Here is a 19,171-nt window from a genome sequence, read left to right as displayed (position 1 = left end):
ATGGAGTTTGACAGGCACATAGCTCATCTTCTCAACCACAAGTTAATGTGATGCTATTGTTATGTTTGGGGACTCTGAGTTATTACTAAATTATGTCTCCCTGCTTCTCTGTGTTTTCTGAGGGTGGGAGAAGAATATGTGTAAAAAGATTCAATACTGCCTGACATGTGGTGGCACAGTGGATAAAGCATAAACCTGGAACACTGAGGTCACCAGTTCAAAACCCCAGGCATCGCCAGTTCAAAACCTGGGCTTGCCTGGTCAAGATACAAATGGGAGTTGATGCTTCTTGCTCCTCCCTCCACATTCTTTCTCTCTTCCTCTAAAATGAATAAATTTTCAATACATAATTTTATATTGTCAATACAATCACTCTTTTAAGAACTTGTATAGTGGTAGGATATTGTCAGGATATATTAAAAACAATAATGGCTCATCCATTGGAAGCGTGCTTCTCACACAGTGGTCACAACACAGATCCTGTACCCTGCTCTCTCAGATAAAGCCTTATGATTCTACATCTGCTCTCTACTGACTATTAGCACCTGAGTATGAAACAGTCACCTGGGTGCTTCTCTGGCAATAGAACCTAGGACAGTTAAGTTTTAAGAGAAAGGGGAAGAGACAGAAACATCACAGCGAAGGTCAGAATGGAGATGATTCCAGAAGCAATCTAAGATTTGGCTGTTCAATGTGTGACTCCTGAGTCAACAGTCACCTGGGACCCGTCAGAAATCAGAAACTGAGGCCCACCCCTGTCCAATGGGTCACAATCTATACTGTAATTGGGTGTCCAGCTGATTTGTATGCAAATGGCTGTTTGAGAAGTTCTGCTCTAGGTGGCTCAGCCACTGCTCGGACTTGATGGATAGGGACTGGTGGGGTGGCCTTGAGCAAAGATGAAGTGGTGAGAGGTGGAAAGATATCCAAGCAATTATTCAGTTCTGCTGTCTGAATCGGCTGGAGGAAAGTCTCTCCTCAGCTGATGAGCAGGCCAGCGGTGCAGTTGCACATAGCATGGCGGCCATCTGTACATGAAAGGAAACAAACATTGTGCAGGGTGCAGAACTGCGGCAGAGGCTAAGCATGGCCAGGTGTTTAAGCGGGAAAGGCAGGCTTGAAGATCAAAGGCAAGTCAATTGTAAAAAAGAACATCTTACCCACCAAACCCAGGCCCTCTGAATGGAGAGAGGGTGACATCTGAACAGACCAGATGTTAGCAGCCGAGGGATCCTGAGAGCCTAGAGTAAACTCTCCAAAATAGCTCTGTGGCATCAAAACCTCATTATCTGGCCTACCACTAAATATAAACACAGGTTCTATAAGAAGAGAGAAAAGAAGTCCCTCCAGGCACTCAGCTGAGGTGGTAGGAATTTTCTGTCCCTGTGGTAAATGGGCAGTCATTAATTGTAAGACAGATGCTGAAGCCCAAAATGTAATTTCTCTTTTGCAGATAATAAGGGAGTGTCGTTTTGGAAAGAGCTGTGTGAGCACTTTGCATTCACCAGTCTGGGGTCATGACAGGTGCTGTCTTCTGTGGGCCTGGGGTGGGTGGCAGGTTATTTCTGTACAGAAGAATGGGTGGTTCTGGATAGAAGCTCCCACCCCTCATGGGCACACTTCAGATCTGGTACCAGAACATGGTCACTCTGCCAGCAAGCCAGCAGGGTTATGTGGAATGGGTGTTTCGACAGCTTGTGAATTTTCCACAAGTAATAGCTGGTTTCCTCATAACTGTGCCCACAGAGATTTTAATAAATACATTTAAATATAATAATTATTATTGTTATTTTACTTTGTACTTCTAGATGGCACCTTTCCTTCAAGTAGCTCAAAGAACTATTCTGGAATTATCCAATTAATCTTTGCAAAATTCCTATGAAGAAGGTGGGTGGCAGTTTCTCTGCCTTCCCAGAGACGAGGGAGGCAGAGGGAGGTGCAGGCCTGGAGTGACATGGGGATGGCACACAAATGGGAACTAGACACCCATACGTCCTCTCAAGGTCAGAGTCCTCCAAGGTACATAGCTGCAGCGGCCAGGGCCTCAAGTACAAACACCTGTATTCACACCTGGGCTTCACATCCTCAGTAAGACACACGCGTTTGTGCCAGTCACAGCCTCCTTGGGCTACCGTTCCATCTTTCAAAGGTTCCAGTGAGATGCTGGATGGTGGTGTGGGAAAGACGGCTGGGCTGTTGGGCAGGTTCTTCACAATTGCCACACACACTCTGTCTGTATTGGGTAGTGCAGCCTCTGGAGTCCAACCCCCCTGGGCTTTTTAGCAGTTTTACTCATTGCAGTGCAGGTGGCATAGTGTGGCACGGAATGGAGTTGGAGGGTCCAAGACCTGGCTTGCAACATGGACAGCCTGATTAAGATCCTGACTCCAAGACTAGGGCTTTGGGAAGGTCACCCAACCACATTGAACCTGCTTCCTCGTCTGTAAATGGGGATGGGGATGATTAAATGAGATAGTGCAGATTAAAGGTCTGGCACTAGTCAATACTCAGTGAGTACAGAGAGAGCAGTGATAAGAACAGGCGGCTGTCAGACTGCCTGCGTTTGAATTCTAGCTCATCGCCTTCCAGCTACGTCACCACGCCTCCCTGAACAAGGAGGCGTCCTGTGAGGCACCAAGTCCCTGCCTGATCAATGTTATCATTAATCATATTGTGATTGCTGCTTAATTCCTTGTTTCTATTTTGTCTTTGGAGCCATGAATACTGGACTCCACCCCCCAAGAAAAAAAGATGACTCCACAATTTGATGGTAAGATGGAAAGGAAAATAGTTCAGATCAGGCCATTTCCCCCAGTAAAGTGAAAGTAGTGTGTCTTAGCCAGAAAATGCTCCTTCGAGGACAGACAGGCTGCAGGCGCCGCTCAAGAGCCACGTGACACAGAGCAAGTCCTTTGGCCTTTCTCTTAGTCAACACATCTGCACAAGGAAGGTAACGTGTTCACCACCTTGACTTTTTGGGAAGGTGGCTTGAGCTAATGTATATAAATATACTTTGTAAACTTTAAATACTATAAACAGAAATTCAGAAACATACTTATTTTTCCAAAGCACACAAAGATCTGTTTTCATTTGAGCAAGGGGAAACTAAACACTTCTATGTATGCTTCTATTTTTCATTTCTTTCAATAAAGAAAAAATTGAAGAGCTTTTGTCTCAGGTGTAAGGACGAAGACCCTTTAATTTCTGGCGTGCTGGCACCTGGGCTTGTCTTCACGCCAAGCAAGAAAACCAAAACAAACAGTATGTTGTCCACCACCCAGCAAACTCAGTCACTTGGGTTTCTCTTTGCCGAGTTTCTTGCGGAGACTTCAAAGCCTGGAGACACCTCTCCAGCAAACACGGGAAATTGTCCAGTAAGAGAGATGGCAGCTCCACCAAGAGGAACTTTGGGGGCAGAAAGAGAGGGACGACTGTGCCTGGTGCTCACTTCTCAGATGGACAGCACACATTTGCAGCAGGGGTCTAAGACTTAGCTCACCTCCAACATCTACAGCAAGGATGCCTTTCTTGGGTTCTAGGTGGTAAATAGTAAAAACTGAACTTGAATGAATTATATTAAATGCTTCGCTTTACCAATACCTTCCCTGCAGGTGTTCAGCCCCGTTGGAAGATGACGACAGTGGACTCCTCTCCTTGAGGAAGAAGGGGGAGGGCAGCAGAGGGTGGGTCCAAGTGTCAGGTGGGTTAATTTCAAATTTTTGTTTCTTTTATATTGTTAATTCTTCTCCCAGAGATTTTCCTTGACATGTTGTCGGTGACATTTTTACCTTGAGCAGCTCTGAAGCTCTAACACAGAAAGTAAATCTTTACTTTCAGGAAAATTCTTTCATGGGTTAAAATCTGCTTTTGAATCAAGAAGGAGATCATCCTTTCAAAACAAGAATTTATTTAAAAACTACAGTGTCATCTACAAACCTAGACAAGGAGTGTTGAGAGCCTCTGCCGTCGGACAGGTGACCGTTGCTATGCTATCTGGCAGAACCAGGGTGGGAGTAGGAGTTGGGATGGGGTGCCCACTCTGGGCCCAGCACACTCCCTGGACATTGGGAGGATGCTTTCAAGGCTGTGGCCTAGGTCTTGGGATAATGCCTGCAGCTACAGATCAGAGTGATGCCCCATGATGCACTAGGAAAGCAAACCACAGGGCCAAACAGGGCTGGGAGGTGCTCTGCCTGTCCGCTTGCCTGTCAACCCTCCTTGTTTGGTACTGAATAGGTGTCCAAAGGCTGGAGATCACCTGTTATGAACCAGGCATGGTGGCTTTCTGAACAGCCCTGAAACAGTGGTGTTTACGGTGACCCTCTCTTACTGCATGCCTGATGTCGTCAGTTACTGAGATTGATTTGATGTGTTCTTAAATTCTTACAGTTAAAACAGTAAAAATTTTAAGCATGAACTAAATTGAGACAGATTAAATCAAATGAAGGCAGAGTGGAGTACAGGGATGTGTTGTTACAACTGTCAAGTTACAGTTGCAGAGGGAAGGGGACTGGACGTGGAGTAATGGGGCCTGCAGCACAGATCCAGCTCTGGGGAGCACTAGTTTGTGACCTTGGGCAAGGGACCTGTAATGCCAGTGGCCTTGGCTGGGCAGGTCCACATTGGATTTGGGCACATGGTAGAAAAACTGTGGAACTGGAAAAAGTTGGCCATTACCATTTAATAAAGTCTTGCAAGGGCAGATGAACAGACAGGCAGGGGAAACCACTTCTCAGGCAAACAAACAGCAAAATGGCCCCCCACAGCAGCGGGCAGGCAGGCAGCCCATCATCCTCCCTGAGGGCAAGCACCCATAGCATCACAGACTATCCACATGGCACTGCCATGTGTGCACGCACCAATCAATCAGGCACAGTGCTTGTGGCCGGCAAACCAGCACGTAAGCCTAACACAGCTGCTTCCCCAGAGGCCCTTTCCTCTCTGAGCTTCAATACCCTCAGCTATGATATGAGGAAATGTCCCTGGATGGGCCCTGACTCAGGCTGGGAACGGCTTCCTAGACTGCTTTTGAATCACCAGAAGTTGACTGACAGAATCAGGAAGCCCATGCATACCCAAAGTAAACGGAGGGTTATATTCCTTCCAAGAGAGTCCACACCTGCTTGTGCGAGGTAGGTGCAGCTGAGAGGCCCATCATTGGTCTTGTGCCCAGGGAACGCAATCGTGTCAATGACAAACCCCAAAGAACCTCTCTTGTATGGGGTCTTAGGAATCTCAAATGGTAGTCCTGGGAGAGAGTCCCCAGCCTGGCTGGAGCCCTCCTGTGCTCGAGAGACAACACCCTACCCAACTCCCTCTCACCACTGTGGATTCTCTCTATGGCAGGCCTCCTTACAAGTCCCCGGCTGGTCCTGGTTGTCTCTCGATGTCAGCCAGGGACTTCGAAACGATCTGGTGGGCAGAATACTTTATTTATCAATTCTGCTAAAAATTAACCTTAGGATTTCTATAACTTTTAAATATAGACATTTTTCATGTATTTTAAACTTCATACAATGAAGAAAATATCTATAAAAATTGGAGGTATGAAGTCTGTCACCATAATAAAACTTTAAAACAATCTACGTTTATTTATTTATTTATTTATTTTAGCAAGAGACACAGGGACAGAGACAGAGATACAGAGATAGAGAGACAGAGATAGAGACAGACAGGAACAGCCAGGAAGGAAGGGAGAGATGAGAAGCATCAATTCTTCGTTGCCACTCCTTAGTTGTTCATTGCTTTCTCATATGTGCCTTGACTGGGGGAGCAGGGAGAGGATACAGCAGAGCGAGTGACCCCTTGCTCAAGCCAGCAACTTTGGGCTCAAGCTAGCGACAACAGGGTCATGTCTATGACCCCATGCTCAAGCCAGTGAGCTCACGTTCAAGCCAGATCAGCCCACGCTCAAGCCAGTGACCTCAGGGATTTGAACCTGGGTCATCTGCATCCCAGTCCAACACTCTATCCACTGTGCAACTGCCTGGTCAGGCTATATTTTTATTTATTTATTTATTTTTGTGACAGAGACAGAGAGAGGGACAGATAGGAAGAGACCAAAAGGGAGAGAGATGTGAAACATCAATTCTTCATTGTGGCACCTTAGTTTCTCATTGATTGCTTTCTCATATGTGCCTTGACTGGGGGCTACAGCAGACCGAGTGAGCCCTTGCTCAAGTCAGAGACCTTGGGCTCAAGCTAGTGAGCCTTGCTCACACCAGATGAGCCTGCGGCTCAAGCTGACAACCTCGGGGTTTCGAACTTGGGTCCTCTGCATTCCAGTTCAATGCTCTATCCACTGTGCCATCGCCTGGTCAGGCTTTTTCTATTTTTTAAATGTTTATTTTATTGATTTTAGAGAGAGAGAGAGAGAGAGAGACAGGAACTTTGATCTGTTATTGTGTGTGCCCTGACTGGGGATCGAACTAGCAACCTCTGTGCCTCAGGATGATGCTCTATCCAACTGAGCTATCCAGCCAAGGCAATCTGCTTTTAAAACCTGTATTGTGGCCCTGGCTGGTTGGCATCAGCCCGACATGTGGAAGTCCCAGGTTCAATTCCCGGTCAGGGCACACAGAAGCACCCATCTGCTTCTCCACCCTTACCCCTCTCCTTCCTCTCTATCTCTCTCTACCCCTCCTGCAGCCAAGACTCTGTTGGAGCAAAGTTGGCCTGGGCACTGAGGATGGCTCCATGGCCTCCGCCTCAGGTGCTAGAATGGCTCCGGCCACAACTTAGCAACACACCAGATGGGCAGAGCATCGCCCCCAGGTGGGCATGCTGGGTAGCTCCCAGTCGGGTGCATGCGGGAGTCTGTCTGACTGCCTCCCCACTTCTAACTTCAGAAAAATACACCCCCAACCCCCCCAACCTCCCCCAAAAGACCACTTGTATTGTGTCAGATAAAGAGATTTTGTTCTCCAAGAGTTTAGTCTATGAACTATGTGTTTTTGTCTGCAACATAGGATTTTAAATTTTGTTTTTCTAAAAAATAAATTTGCAAATGAATGTGTGAATGGTTGAGGATGAGTTATAATCAGATATCACTGACACCTTTCCACAGGCAGAAATAGATCATCTGACGTTCCTGCATGCTCTAGCTTGCTCTCTGTCCTGGTGAAGTCCAAACGGGGCTTTGACCTCTGCCCTCTGACATTCGAGAGCTGCCCTGTCTGGGGGCTCCACATGGAGAGAGACCTAACAAACGATATAGCAGAACAGAAAAGTGAACATCAAAATAACTCCCATTTTTTTTCCTCTTGGAATTTGACATACACTCCAATTCTAGGAAATGTCCAGTAAAAACTATTAACAGTACACAATTCTTGCCACAGTGACTATAATTCAGGTGATATAAACACAAGATACAACACTGACAAGAAAAAGAATTACCGGTAGACTTAAAACTACAAAATTTAACTGATGTGTCTTCAGGGCCAATAATTTCTGCCTCTTGGAGTGAAGATAATGCAGACTTGTTGATCAAGATGAGTGATGACTTAATTATCTATAGGAGGATTCTGACCCCTAGAAATTCACAGGGGCTCTGGCCGGTGATATTGGCCCTCAACCTTCACCTCCAGGTGAAGAGTGAAGAAAGTCTGACAGGTGTTACACCTACACAAATAAAGTTTAATGGCTATGGTTCCTTTAAAGAATTCCCTAAACATGGAGAGGAGACAGGTATTGTTAATAAGTTATCACCTGAGGTCAGGTGGGTGCCTCTTCGCAAGACGTGCAGAATTTGTTTCCTCCTTTTTCCTCACAAAACCTAGGGGGTCAGGGAACGTGAAGATACTCCAGTACTTTCAGCCTTTTGTATGGTGCATTTTCACCAATGAAATCAAAGTTGGTTTTGCATCTCATTTGCATAATGGAACAACTTTCTTTGACTTGTCGTTCGCTTTTCTGATGTTCTTATTTAATTAGAACAAATCAAATGCTTTTTTCATTGCTTTATATTCATTTTGAAATGTCTCCTAATTTTTGTGAGCAGTAGATTTATTGTTCCTTACTTCCTTTCCCCACCCTTTGCCGTATTCCTCTCACCTAACCCCGGCCCAGGCAGCCCAATTTTCTTGCATATCTTCAGATATCCATAAACACTGCTTTTTACTACTAATATCATTTAAAAATTTTTAAAAATGGGGAGGCTATTATTATTGTTTGCATTTTTAAAATGAGCATGCATTACTTTTATCCTAAAATTTTTTTGTAAGAATAAAAGGTGTGTAAACTCTCAAATATGCTTTTAAAACAATTGGCCAAGTATGTAAAACAAACAAAGAAACAAGCCTACCTTGATCAGAACACTGCAGTAACATGAAACGATAACATCGAGATTTTAAAGCCAGTGGCTGACGCCATGGTGGCCATGCAGGTTCTCAGCGGATTTGGGCAGATAGTAAAGGAATTGTGGAGCCAGGAGATGGTGGGCCATTCCGTTTATTAAAGTCTCCTAATGGTGGACAAGCAAACAGGCAGGGAAGACCGCTTCTTGTTCTCCCATCCCAGGACCCCGTTAGTCTCAGCACTGCCAGCCAAAGAGGCCGGGCGGAAACCAGGGCCTGCAAACCCTAGGCCCGCAAACCCTAACTCAGTCTCCGGTCCCACAGCCCACCCTCCGGGATCTATCTCTGCTCACTCTCTCTCTCTCCCTTTCTCTGCACTCTCCAGCAAAAAACTGCTGAGGGGAAAAACCCTTCTCCAGCAAACAATCACCCCCCCAGCAGAAAGGCAGTCTGCATTTGCAATCTGCCGCCCTGAGGACAAGCAACGCAGCCTTACACAGACTACACACACATGGCGCTGCCTCAATACAAGGGAGCAAACCTAAAAACATTTGTTTACCCAACATTCCACCCCTTTTGCTCAATTCACAATCTACACCACAGGTATCCATCCCTGTGTGAGGAATGAGGTACATTATATAAACAAACTATAGCAACAGCACAAGTTATATAATTGCAATAATTACAAAGGTGCCATTCTCAGTGTCTCCCTGACCACTCTGCCCAAGGTACAAACTGGAGGCCCATCTCCAGCCCCCTACTCCACCGTAGGTGAGAGGGCCTGTATAGTCCAGAGCTGTGTCCATAGAAGCCTTAAAGCAGGGGTCTCAAACTCAACTCAGCATGTGGACCGCAGAGCAAGATCACAGCCGTTGGGCGGGCCGCACTAGGTCTACAAAAGGCAACTGTTACGCAACACTTTTCTCACTGCAGTTGAAAACAAAAAAAAAATCAGTACAAGCACAATCATACATGCAGTTTACTCAGTGTCACAAAACGACCAGAAACTGTAGTTCGCATCACAACTGCTGTTAACTAAGCTAATATCTAGCTAGGATGCTAGAGAAATGAAAAATACAAGTAGGCCCCTAGGCTTACTTAATTTTATCCAAAATATTTTGAACTTCGTGGATTAGTCTGCGGGCCGCACAAAATTGTTTGGCGGGCCGCGAGTTTGAGACCCCTGCCTTAAAGTGTCCTTGGTGTGTCTCTCCAGCTGGATGTGAGCAGCTTCCAGGTGCAGGAGGGCCTCCCCCAAAGCTGCACCATCCCATCAGGGTCTCTCATACTGTCCAAAAGTGGCATGTCCATCCAACAAGGGAGCTGGTGTCCCTCTCTAGTCACAGCGCAAGAGTCAGTCCACAATAGACGGCCCAGATGTCTATGAAAATCACCAAGGTAAACGTCCATTACAGGCAACTAGGTTCACATGGGGCCTCAGGCCTCCCCCTCATCTCTCTTGTCATGGCAGCTCTGAAGACGCTGCCCCAAGGAGGAGCACATGGCACCAGTGGCCAATCTCTCCAGCTCTGCTCCAGAGAGCGTGATGCCATCCACCTCTATGTTCCACAATCACAGCAAGCCTACCAGGGCTCAGTAGATACTCTTTGCTGCTGGGTTTCTACCTTCTGCACGACCTCCGGCCAATCTCTGAGTGTGTGGACGGCAGCTTCAGCCCGAACCTCCTCATCCTCAGAAGAGAAACTGGAAACGCCTGCTCCTGCTGACTCAGAGCCACTCGGCCAGCACAGCTCCATCTTCGGCTCCTGTGCTGCCGGCTCTCAGCCTGAAGCTGAACCTGCAGTTCTTCCTCCAACAACTGCTGCTGCCAGTGTTCAACTTGCAGGGCAAACTGCTACTCATGAACCCATTCGCTCTCCTTCTCCAGAGACCTTTTCAGTTCCAGGCGCCACTGGAACTCAGCCTGCATCTGCAGCTCTCAAACCCAGTTGGCCTCCTTTTCAAGCACTTGCTCCAGTTCAAGCCATTGCTGCTGCCCGGTTTGACCTTGGAAAGCATCTTGCACAGAAGTCTCAGTTTCCTCTCACAGGGTTGTAAAAACATCCAGCCCACAGTCCCCAAAAAGACACCATGGGGAACCATAACAATGACCAGTCCTCTCATCCCTCGAGTGCCTGCAGCTCCATACCAATCCGATCCAAACTCTGCTGGCTGTGCCAGATGTGAAGCCAGTGGCCGCCTACATGGCCAGTCAGGATCAGGTTGGATTCAAGCAGACGGTAAAGGAACTGTGGAGCCAGAAGATGGTGGGCCATTCCGTTTATTAAAGTCTCCTAACGGCGGACAGAAGCAGACGAGCAAACAGGCAGGGAAGACCGCTTCCCTTTCTCCCATCTCAGGCCCCACCAGTCTCAGCACTTCCCAGCCAAACAGGCCGGGCAGAAATCAGGGCTCCGAAGCCCTGACTTGGTCACCCATTCCACAACCTGGACTTATTCTCCATACTCACCCTCCAGACTCTCTCTCTGCTCTCTCTCTCTCTCTCTCTCCCTGCACTCCAGCAAAAACTGGCTCGGAAAAAACCCTTCTCCAGCAAACAATAGAAAACAATGGCCCCTCTTAAGCAGGAAGGCAGTGCACAATTTACAATCTGCTGCCCTGAGGGCGGGCACCCGCAGCCTTTCCTGCACCTGGCGCTGCCCCAATACAAGGGGGCGAACTTAAAACACGTTTTTCTATCCCACAGAGATCCACAAAAGAACAACACTGACAGTTTGTACAGGGTCTTCAGCACATTTTCTCAATGCCCCCACTCAATGATGCATCTTTCCTGTTCCCCAGGTGAGCAAACTGAGGCTCAGAAAAGTCAGCTCACTGAAAGTCACAAACTAGCAAGTGCAGTGCAGGGAGGCAGGAGCTAGTCCTCTCACGTCAAGCACAGCACTCTTTCCCAGCATGCACCGTCCCCAGCAGTGCAGGATAGCTTTCTTAAGTAAGGCTCTCTGACAGGCTTCCAGCAGTGTCCTTCCTCCATTCAATAGAGAGCTGAGCCTCTCCGGGAGGGCTCTGAACAAGGAGATGTGGAAAGACCTGGGAACTCTCAAGTTAGTGCTACACTGACCAACAGTCCACACTACAGTGAGCCAAGGCCACAGGGGCTGCAGGATCTTTCAAGCACTTCCTAGATGGCAGGAAAGAACAGGGTCTCGAGAGCTCAACAAACTTCATGGTAGAGGGACCCTGGCTCACCCTCGTGCACCGGGCCGGTGAGCAGGGGGGGATGGAGGTGGAAGGCAGGGGACCCCGGGGCCTTGGCTGCAGCAGCTTGGAGCCCATGCATCACAGGTGGGGAGACAGCCCGGGACCCAGCCCACCATGGAAGGGAGAAATCTCTGTACATTTTGCTCATTGCTGGACTCTAAATTATAGCTTTAATTATTAAGGGTCCTGGAATGCCACAAATGTTTTGAAAACTGCCTGTCAGGATCAGAAAGATCCCTGGAGGAAGGACCTTCAAACCAGTGTCAAAAACAAGAGATGGGCGCAGGCGATCCCATTTCCCTAGGCACACGGTGATCAAGTGGGCTGTGCTGCGTGGACGCAGACCTGCAGACGTATGAAAATGGAAGGCACGGTATGGACAGCTGCATGCTTTGCTTCCATATCGAAGGGAAGACTATCTGGGCCTTCTTCCTGAAATTGTGAAATAAAGGTATGAATGAACCCTTCATTTCTGGAAGTCGTTTTGGGAAAGGTGTGAGGCACACCCAAGGACAATCCAAGGACCATATTTTGTGCAACAGCAATTCTTCTAAATATAGGATGTAGAGCGATCACAAGAGGATGGGAGCTGTGTCCTTAGATGCTCCACAGAACAGGCGGTGGCCAAGCTGCTCAGAGGGCTTTGCACCGAAACCTTGGGCTCCCTGATCCAGCGGAAGGCTCACTCCCCTCGCAGGACAGGCTGTGGAGAGGACCCCCCGCCCATGTTTTGCACCAGCACTTCCCCCGTCTTTAGCCCACCCTACCAGGTGCAGGACCCCTGCACACAGGGCATTTCCTTTCCAACCAGGTAGAGGTAAATTTCCTTATCCAAACTCGGGCTAGCTCTAACGTTTGCCAGATATCACAGGCCAATTTCTTTCCTTTTTTCAAACCTCATCTTTACAGCAGAAACATAAAAGGGGAGATCTATAAACATTTCAGATTCATAATATACTACTTCCTTTAGGTTCTTCTAAGAGGAAACTCTGCTTTGGACAAAAGGTGAGCATCTACTAAAAAGTAATTTTCTCTGTCAGGAGGGCTCGCTGTGCACTCGATCGCAGCTGAAACATGTTTTAATAAGGCCCTCCTCCTTTACGAGCGCAGCCTGGCTGGTTTTCAGCCCCATCCAGGGCGCAGGAGGAGGAAGATGGCTCTGAGGTACCCTTTTGTTACTCTAATCAGAGCCAGAAGGGCTGTATTGACTTTTGGGCCTTGGGGAGTTGTAGTTTTCATATCCATCTTACCCAAGAAAATCTAGTTTGATTAATTTGTCATCAAGGGAATGTGTGACCCTCTCAGAGCCAGGCCTTTGAAGTGGAAGGTAAGCCAGGGCTGCGAAGGCCCCGCAGCCAGCTGGGGCAGCGGGCGGAGCAGCAGAGCTGCCTGCTCTCACTTACAACACATTAAAAAAAAAACCTCTTCCACACATGTGCAAAGTTGGAGGGCTCCCTGTCCAGAATCTCCTTTTGTTTACTTCAGTGTTGAAAATAGAGTTATCAGAGCTACAAAGCATGACCTGGAGAGCACTTGGCTAGGACACCAAGCACAGGGTGAAAAGAGGTGACCTGCCCATCTCCGAGGACCACTGCGGGCAGGAGACTGGGGAGGCGGGACTCATGTCAGCGGGCACTTCTGGAATGAATAATCAGAAGGGTCCCCAGCTGGGTCAAGGGACAGATGCTTATTTATGATGTTCGGGTCTTGTTAACCTGTACTTAGAGGAGTTTTCAAACTGCTGAAAATACATAAGGTAGTGGCCCCAAGATATTATTTAATCCTAGACTTCGTGTCGTATTTCTTGCTCAGATGCTATATATACTTTATAGAGAATTACAGGGCTTTAAAAAATTACAGAGTAAGCCATCTTTAGAAATTCCACAGTAAAAGAATCCCCATATTTAACATGTTGGCGCAAAGGCCTTTTTATGATGGTTACCCCTCAGGTATACACATAAAGACATAGTGAATCACTGAGCAAAAGTCAAGGGCTCGCTTGGCTTTTAAAAATGTTTGAAAAGCACCAACAAATTATAAACAGCCTTTGTGGTTACTGAATTCAGTGTCAAAACTATTATTAGAGAATTTAAAATCATTAATTAGATTAGTGAAACACTCGGCTTTAGAAATATAACACTATTTGGACTTACACAAACCTGTGTATGACTTTTAAACATTTCTTAATTGAAACATACATTGAGTTCACAGCATGTGGAACTGAGAGATGTTTAATATACACTTCCTGCTGCCTTTTTTATGCTCTACAAGTTAAGAAGTTTTAATGCCTTTTACCAATCCACTAAAAATTGTAAGCTCCATGAAAAAGGGACAATGTCATATCTTGGTTACTTTTGTATTCCCAGTGCCTAGCACTTCATAGTTGTTCAATAAATACTCACTGAGTGAATAATTCAATATCCCAAACAGTCCTTATCTCAAATATATTAATGCCTATCAACGTTGCTTTACTGTCTCCAGGATTAAAAGAATAGCATGAAATGCAAGGAATTCTTGGGAGCCTCTTCAAATCATCCAATGATAATTTCAATGCCTACAACCCACAGAGGACAATATAGGGCTTAGGCTTCAACAAGAATTTGTTCAGCTTGGGAAACATTTTCATTAACTGAACTTCCTTATATTCCTGAGTAACGAAGGCAAGAACATCCTTAGAAAATAATTAACTGGAGCCTGACCAGGTGGTGGCGCAGTAGATAGAGAGTCAGACTAGGATGCGGAGGACCCAGGTTCGAAACCCTGAGGTCGCCAGCTTGAGTGTGGGCTCATCTGGTTGAGCAAGGATCACCAGCTTGGACCCAAGGTTGCTGGCTTGAGCAAGGGTTCACTTGGTCTGCTGAAGGCCCGCGGTCAAGGCACATATGAGAAAGCAATCAATGAACAACTAAGGTGTCGCAGCAAAAAACTGATGATTGATGCTTCTCATCTCTCTCCACTCCTGTCTGTCTGTCCCCATCTCTCTCTCTCTCTCTCTGTCACAATAAAAAAAAAAAAAACAGAAAAGAAAAATAATTAACTGAAAGTTCATTCAGGTTTTAAGTTGATTCATGGCAAAGTGACTCACAAGTCAGATACATAGAGCTCAAGTGAAGAAAGCAGATTTGTTTTTCCCAATATGGTGTGATGAAGTAGAAAGATAAGTAGACAAGCATCTAGAAGACTAGTAAGTTGGGACAGTGTTATCACCAACAACTTGCAAGGCCTCAAACAACTTAAGCCGGACCAATACTTCAAGAGGAAAGTGCCAATGTTAGATCAGTTCACTCTGCCATATGGATGAATGGATGCAGTCAACCAATGGAAGTACCATTAACTAACTCTATCAGAGCAAAGTACTGAGCTGGATGCCTAAATGTTATCTGCTTTGGAAAAGCTCCTCTACCTCTTCCAATCTAAAGATAAGAGAACTGGAGCTCAGAGAAGATGAGAAACTCAATCAAGGCACAAGCTAATGGGATTTCAGCCCAATAAAATTTCAAACTAAGCTCTTTGCATCATTGAAGTCTGCTTCCCTTCTGATTGTTAACATCCAAAGCTAAGTTGGGCATCTCACAGGGGTTCAACCCAGAGAGAATCCCATGGTCTCCCACACAAATCTCCAGATCTCTTACTAGGATATGTAACTCTCTGCTCAAGTAATCAAATTCTATCTTCCTCTCTTCTCCTTTTCAATCCCTGGTAGAGCATTTGCAGCACAAATAGTTAAAGGTCACTAGTAAGAAGCAAAAGAGGGATTTTACATGATCCATCTGTGCTGGGATAATGCAGAACTGGCTGTGAATATGTGGAAGGGCCTACACTACACCAGTAATTCTTTTTCACCTGCCATCCACACCAGTCAAATGTGTTATTTTTGTACATTCTTTAGAGAAGAGTGTTAGGCATGTGCATCTACAGATTGGGCACTCAATGAGTAAGACAGAAAAGCAAATTTCAAGTAAAAAATTTAAATTCTTAGTTAAAACCTTGAGAAAGTAAGCAAGTGGATGGTGTGTCACAGTTATAAACTGATTTCAAGTCAAATCTGTTTTTGTGGAATTGATACAAAGAAGATTAGAAAATGTATTATTTTTTTTCCATATAAGGTATGGATTGAAGGAAAGATTACTGATTTTAACAGCCAGAAAATTTGGGGATCTAGCAGCAACTTTGCCACCACCTGCTTAAACAAATTCTTTATACTTTCTGGGTCATTTCTTCATTTGTCAAAGGAAAAGGTTGAACTAGACCAGAGTTTTTCATTTTTTCCCTTACAGCTATAGATCCTTTTGGAAACAAGCTCTTATAAGAAATATCCAAATTATTGTACCTCAGAATCTTTGCTTTCCATCAGTTCAGGCTAGCGTTGGAGAACTGGCTGGAGCTACACACTACCTTACATGTGTCTTGGCTCTGTGACTCACTGTGTGACCTTGGGCAAGTTAGTTCACCTCTCTGAACTCAGTTTCTACAAACAGAAAATGGGAACAACCATAACAGTACATGTCTCACAGGGTTAGGGGTGAAGTAAATTAGTTAACTACTTAGATGGCATGGAACTCCATATGTTAGCTGTTAAAATTAATAGAAAAGTGTGAACAATGTGACCCACTACAACAGAAGCATGTCAAGCTCTGCTGAATCACTGACCTATGGGGTAACGATTGCTTACAGAGTATCAATTTCTGCTCTTATCATTTAAAGAGCTTATATATAACTTTTGTGAACCCAACTTTCTTTAGAAGAGGAACTTCTATAAAAAAAATAATGTTTATCACTTGAGTGATAAAACTAGAAAGAAATGCAAGGAGGTGCCTATTGTAAGTCAGGATAATAGTTATTTTAGGGGGAAGCTGGGGTTGTGATTGGGAGGAGACTGGGGAGGGGGCTTCTGGGTGGCTGGCACAGTCCTATTTCTTGACCTGAGAGCTCTTACAGGAATGTTCTCCTTATTACAGATTACTAAGTTACACGTTTGTTTTAAGTCCTTTTCCCATATCATTGTTTTATTTTACAATAAGAGTTTTAAAAAGTGGTATTTCATAAAGAAAAATCAATGAATACATAAATTATGCTTCCCGACTTCCAAAATGTTAACATTTTGCCACACAGTACACATCATTATGAGTATGTTGTTTTATGACACTTTAAAAAATATATTTTACAATAGGAGCTTTGTTTGCATTATTGAAAAGTATTTCTATAGAACCAATCACCTGGGGAACATACTCTTTGAAACCAAAGACTTCTGTTAAAATTTTATGATTCCATGATTTTTAAAAGATACATGCTGAATATCAAAGTCTTGTCCCTCATAACTTGCTGTCTTCATGAAATAGCAACTATTTTTGCCTAAAAAAAGGAACACTGCTTTAGAGTTTAACCTTCACTTCCATCATTCTCTAATACGAGTCACAAGACCCAAAACTTTGCTAGGACTTGAAACCTTCCTCTAGGTTCACGCTTTCTAGAATTCTCTATGTGTGAAAGCAAATGATTGAAGTTTCCTGGATGAAAGAGGAAATTGGGGAGTAAGAGCTTGTCCCAGTCTTTGAGGCTAGGAGGAGCACACATGTAACCAGACCATCTGTCCAAATGGTACCAGGGTTCAACATGCTTGTGATTAGAGGGCTTATGATTTATGTTTGCTAGTTAAATATGCTTACGATTTAAACTTAGATTCTCTGGCAAGAAATGTTAGCACCACAGCCTAGCCAGATGATGGGAAATAGATACATATTTCAATGATATACATTTTAAACTTGCTGAGCCTTGTAAATGCTACTGTTTTCTTTTTTTCCAATAACAAAAAACCTATCTTCCTGTTAGGATTCCAGAGATTCAAAAAAACAAAACAAAACAAAACACATTCATTAGTGAAAACAGTTAAAGGTTTTTTTTTTAACAGCAGTTACTACATTAAAAGAATCATTGGTGTTGACCTCTATAAAGCTGTAGCTCAGGTAGGAAGGCAGAGCCTACACGTAAAAAACCACCAAGAACACATTCCAAAAAGTGCACGGATAATCACTAGATACAAAGCACACATGGACTGCGTGGCAGCAGTAAGCGGCCTCCAATACAAGAAGCAGACCCTAGGAAATGTTAAAGCCTCAGAGTGTGATGTCCTGCCACTCAACTTTTTCACTAGATTCACTGTTCAAATTACCTGAGCATCACATACATAACTTCGAAATTGCTTGTTTCTATAGTGAGAAATATGAAAGTCTCCAAATGAATGGGGGAAATAGAATTTGCTCGTATTTTTTGCTTGTTTTCAAAGGGATATTTTAGTCAGAAAGGAAGAGTAAATTCACTTTACTTGGCTAGAGTAAATTATTTTGTGACACTTTAAAAATCTATATTTTACAATAGGAGCTTTGAATCTAATTGGCAAGTGGATCTTATTGGCAAACTGCAGGACAAACAAGAAACAAGGGTAACTGACTTATTCTAAATGAAACCATTCTTAGTAAAGGGTAAAGAAAAAGAATTAAGATAAGCAAAATGTGTTCTTTAATAGACCAAGTGAGCACTATCACCAAATGTGTTCAATGGGGGAGAGTAAGAAACAGAAATAGCTGATTCCTGTCAGAGCACCATAGGCACCACTGTGGTGGGAGCCTCACCCACATTACAGCAGTTGGACAGGAAGTCTCACTATATGCTGGGATAAACAAGCTTAAGACAACTACCACACATATACTTGGAACTCAACTGAGATGAAGCAATGTGATGAATAAAACTGCATAAAATGTTAAACCCAAAGGAAGAGAAGAACATTTCTGTATTAAAGAACCCAGTTACAGAGTGAGAATGACAGGCAACAGATCAAAAAAGATTAAATTATACAAACTAATGAACTCTGAAACCCCATTAGGTTAAAACTTGGAAAAAAGGACAGAGCAAAAATTCATAGCAATCTAGATTCAAATGAGAAAAGAGCAAGAACTTTTGCATGAAAAGTCTGAACATTTGCATGAAACACATAAATCACTACATTTTCAAGTAAGAAAAGTATAGCCTAGTCTTACCTTACTGCTGCAAAACGCTGGAATAAAAATTACTGGTTCATAGAAGCAACTTTCACATATATCTGAACATCAAACATAACACACAATATAAAATAAAAAATAACTAGAACAGAAAAGTATTCATTTTGACCTTAAAAATCCTGAGCAAATCACTGGATGAAGCCAGATCAAAGGAAGGGCATCACACCAGCTTGGAGCCACATGTGAACGGGCCTCACTGCACAGGGCACAGATGGTACACAGTGGGGGAGGGGCCACAGGCAGATCCAAAACAGAAGGAAGTACACTTGCTTCAACTTACACGGGGCAGGCAGTTCGAAAGAATGAATAATTTTGAATTTAACTGATTTTAAATTTGGGACAAATAGTGCAAACTAAAGTGTGTTCATGAGTTTAAGCTTCTAAGTCCTTTTGTGTAATAATTTAAAGAAACTAAAATCTCAGTGAGGATACGTGCAAAGGGATGGTGATTTCTTATTAAATGATTACTGAGAAAACAGTTAAAACATTTTTTATAAAACCATACAGTGGTTATAAGCCATATTACCCGATTTAAGTCTGAGAAATTTGGGAGGAATTTAATCTAGGCTCACAAAATTAATAGCTCTATTTGAAAACAAA

At 44.3% G+C, this 19,171-nt stretch overlaps 1 protein-coding gene across 2 annotated transcripts in view; it reads right to left on the bottom strand.

Moving 5' to 3' along the window:
- Window positions 1–19,171, bottom strand: part of EIF4E3 (eukaryotic translation initiation factor 4E family member 3) — an 83,997-nt gene that overhangs the window by 8,728 nt on the left and 56,098 nt on the right. The window contains exon 7 of one of the 2 annotated variants that reach the window (XM_066351808.1): window positions 7,003–7,200. The exons of the other annotated variant lie outside the window; for it this stretch is intronic. Coding sequence (XP_066207905.1) covers window positions 7,100–7,200 — 101 coding nt within the window. The 3' untranslated portion in view covers window positions 7,003–7,099. Of the gene's footprint in view, window positions 1–7,002; window positions 7,201–19,171 lie in introns of those variants that run through there. 2 annotated transcript variants of the gene reach the window in all.

Source organism: Saccopteryx leptura, chromosome 10 (genome assembly GCF_036850995.1).
Source record: "Saccopteryx leptura isolate mSacLep1 chromosome 10, mSacLep1_pri_phased_curated, whole genome shotgun sequence".
NCBI lineage: Eukaryota > Metazoa > Chordata > Mammalia > Chiroptera > Emballonuridae > Saccopteryx > Saccopteryx leptura.
Note: the sequence above shows the minus strand (reverse complement) of the source record. Positions and strands in the feature narration are given on the sequence as shown.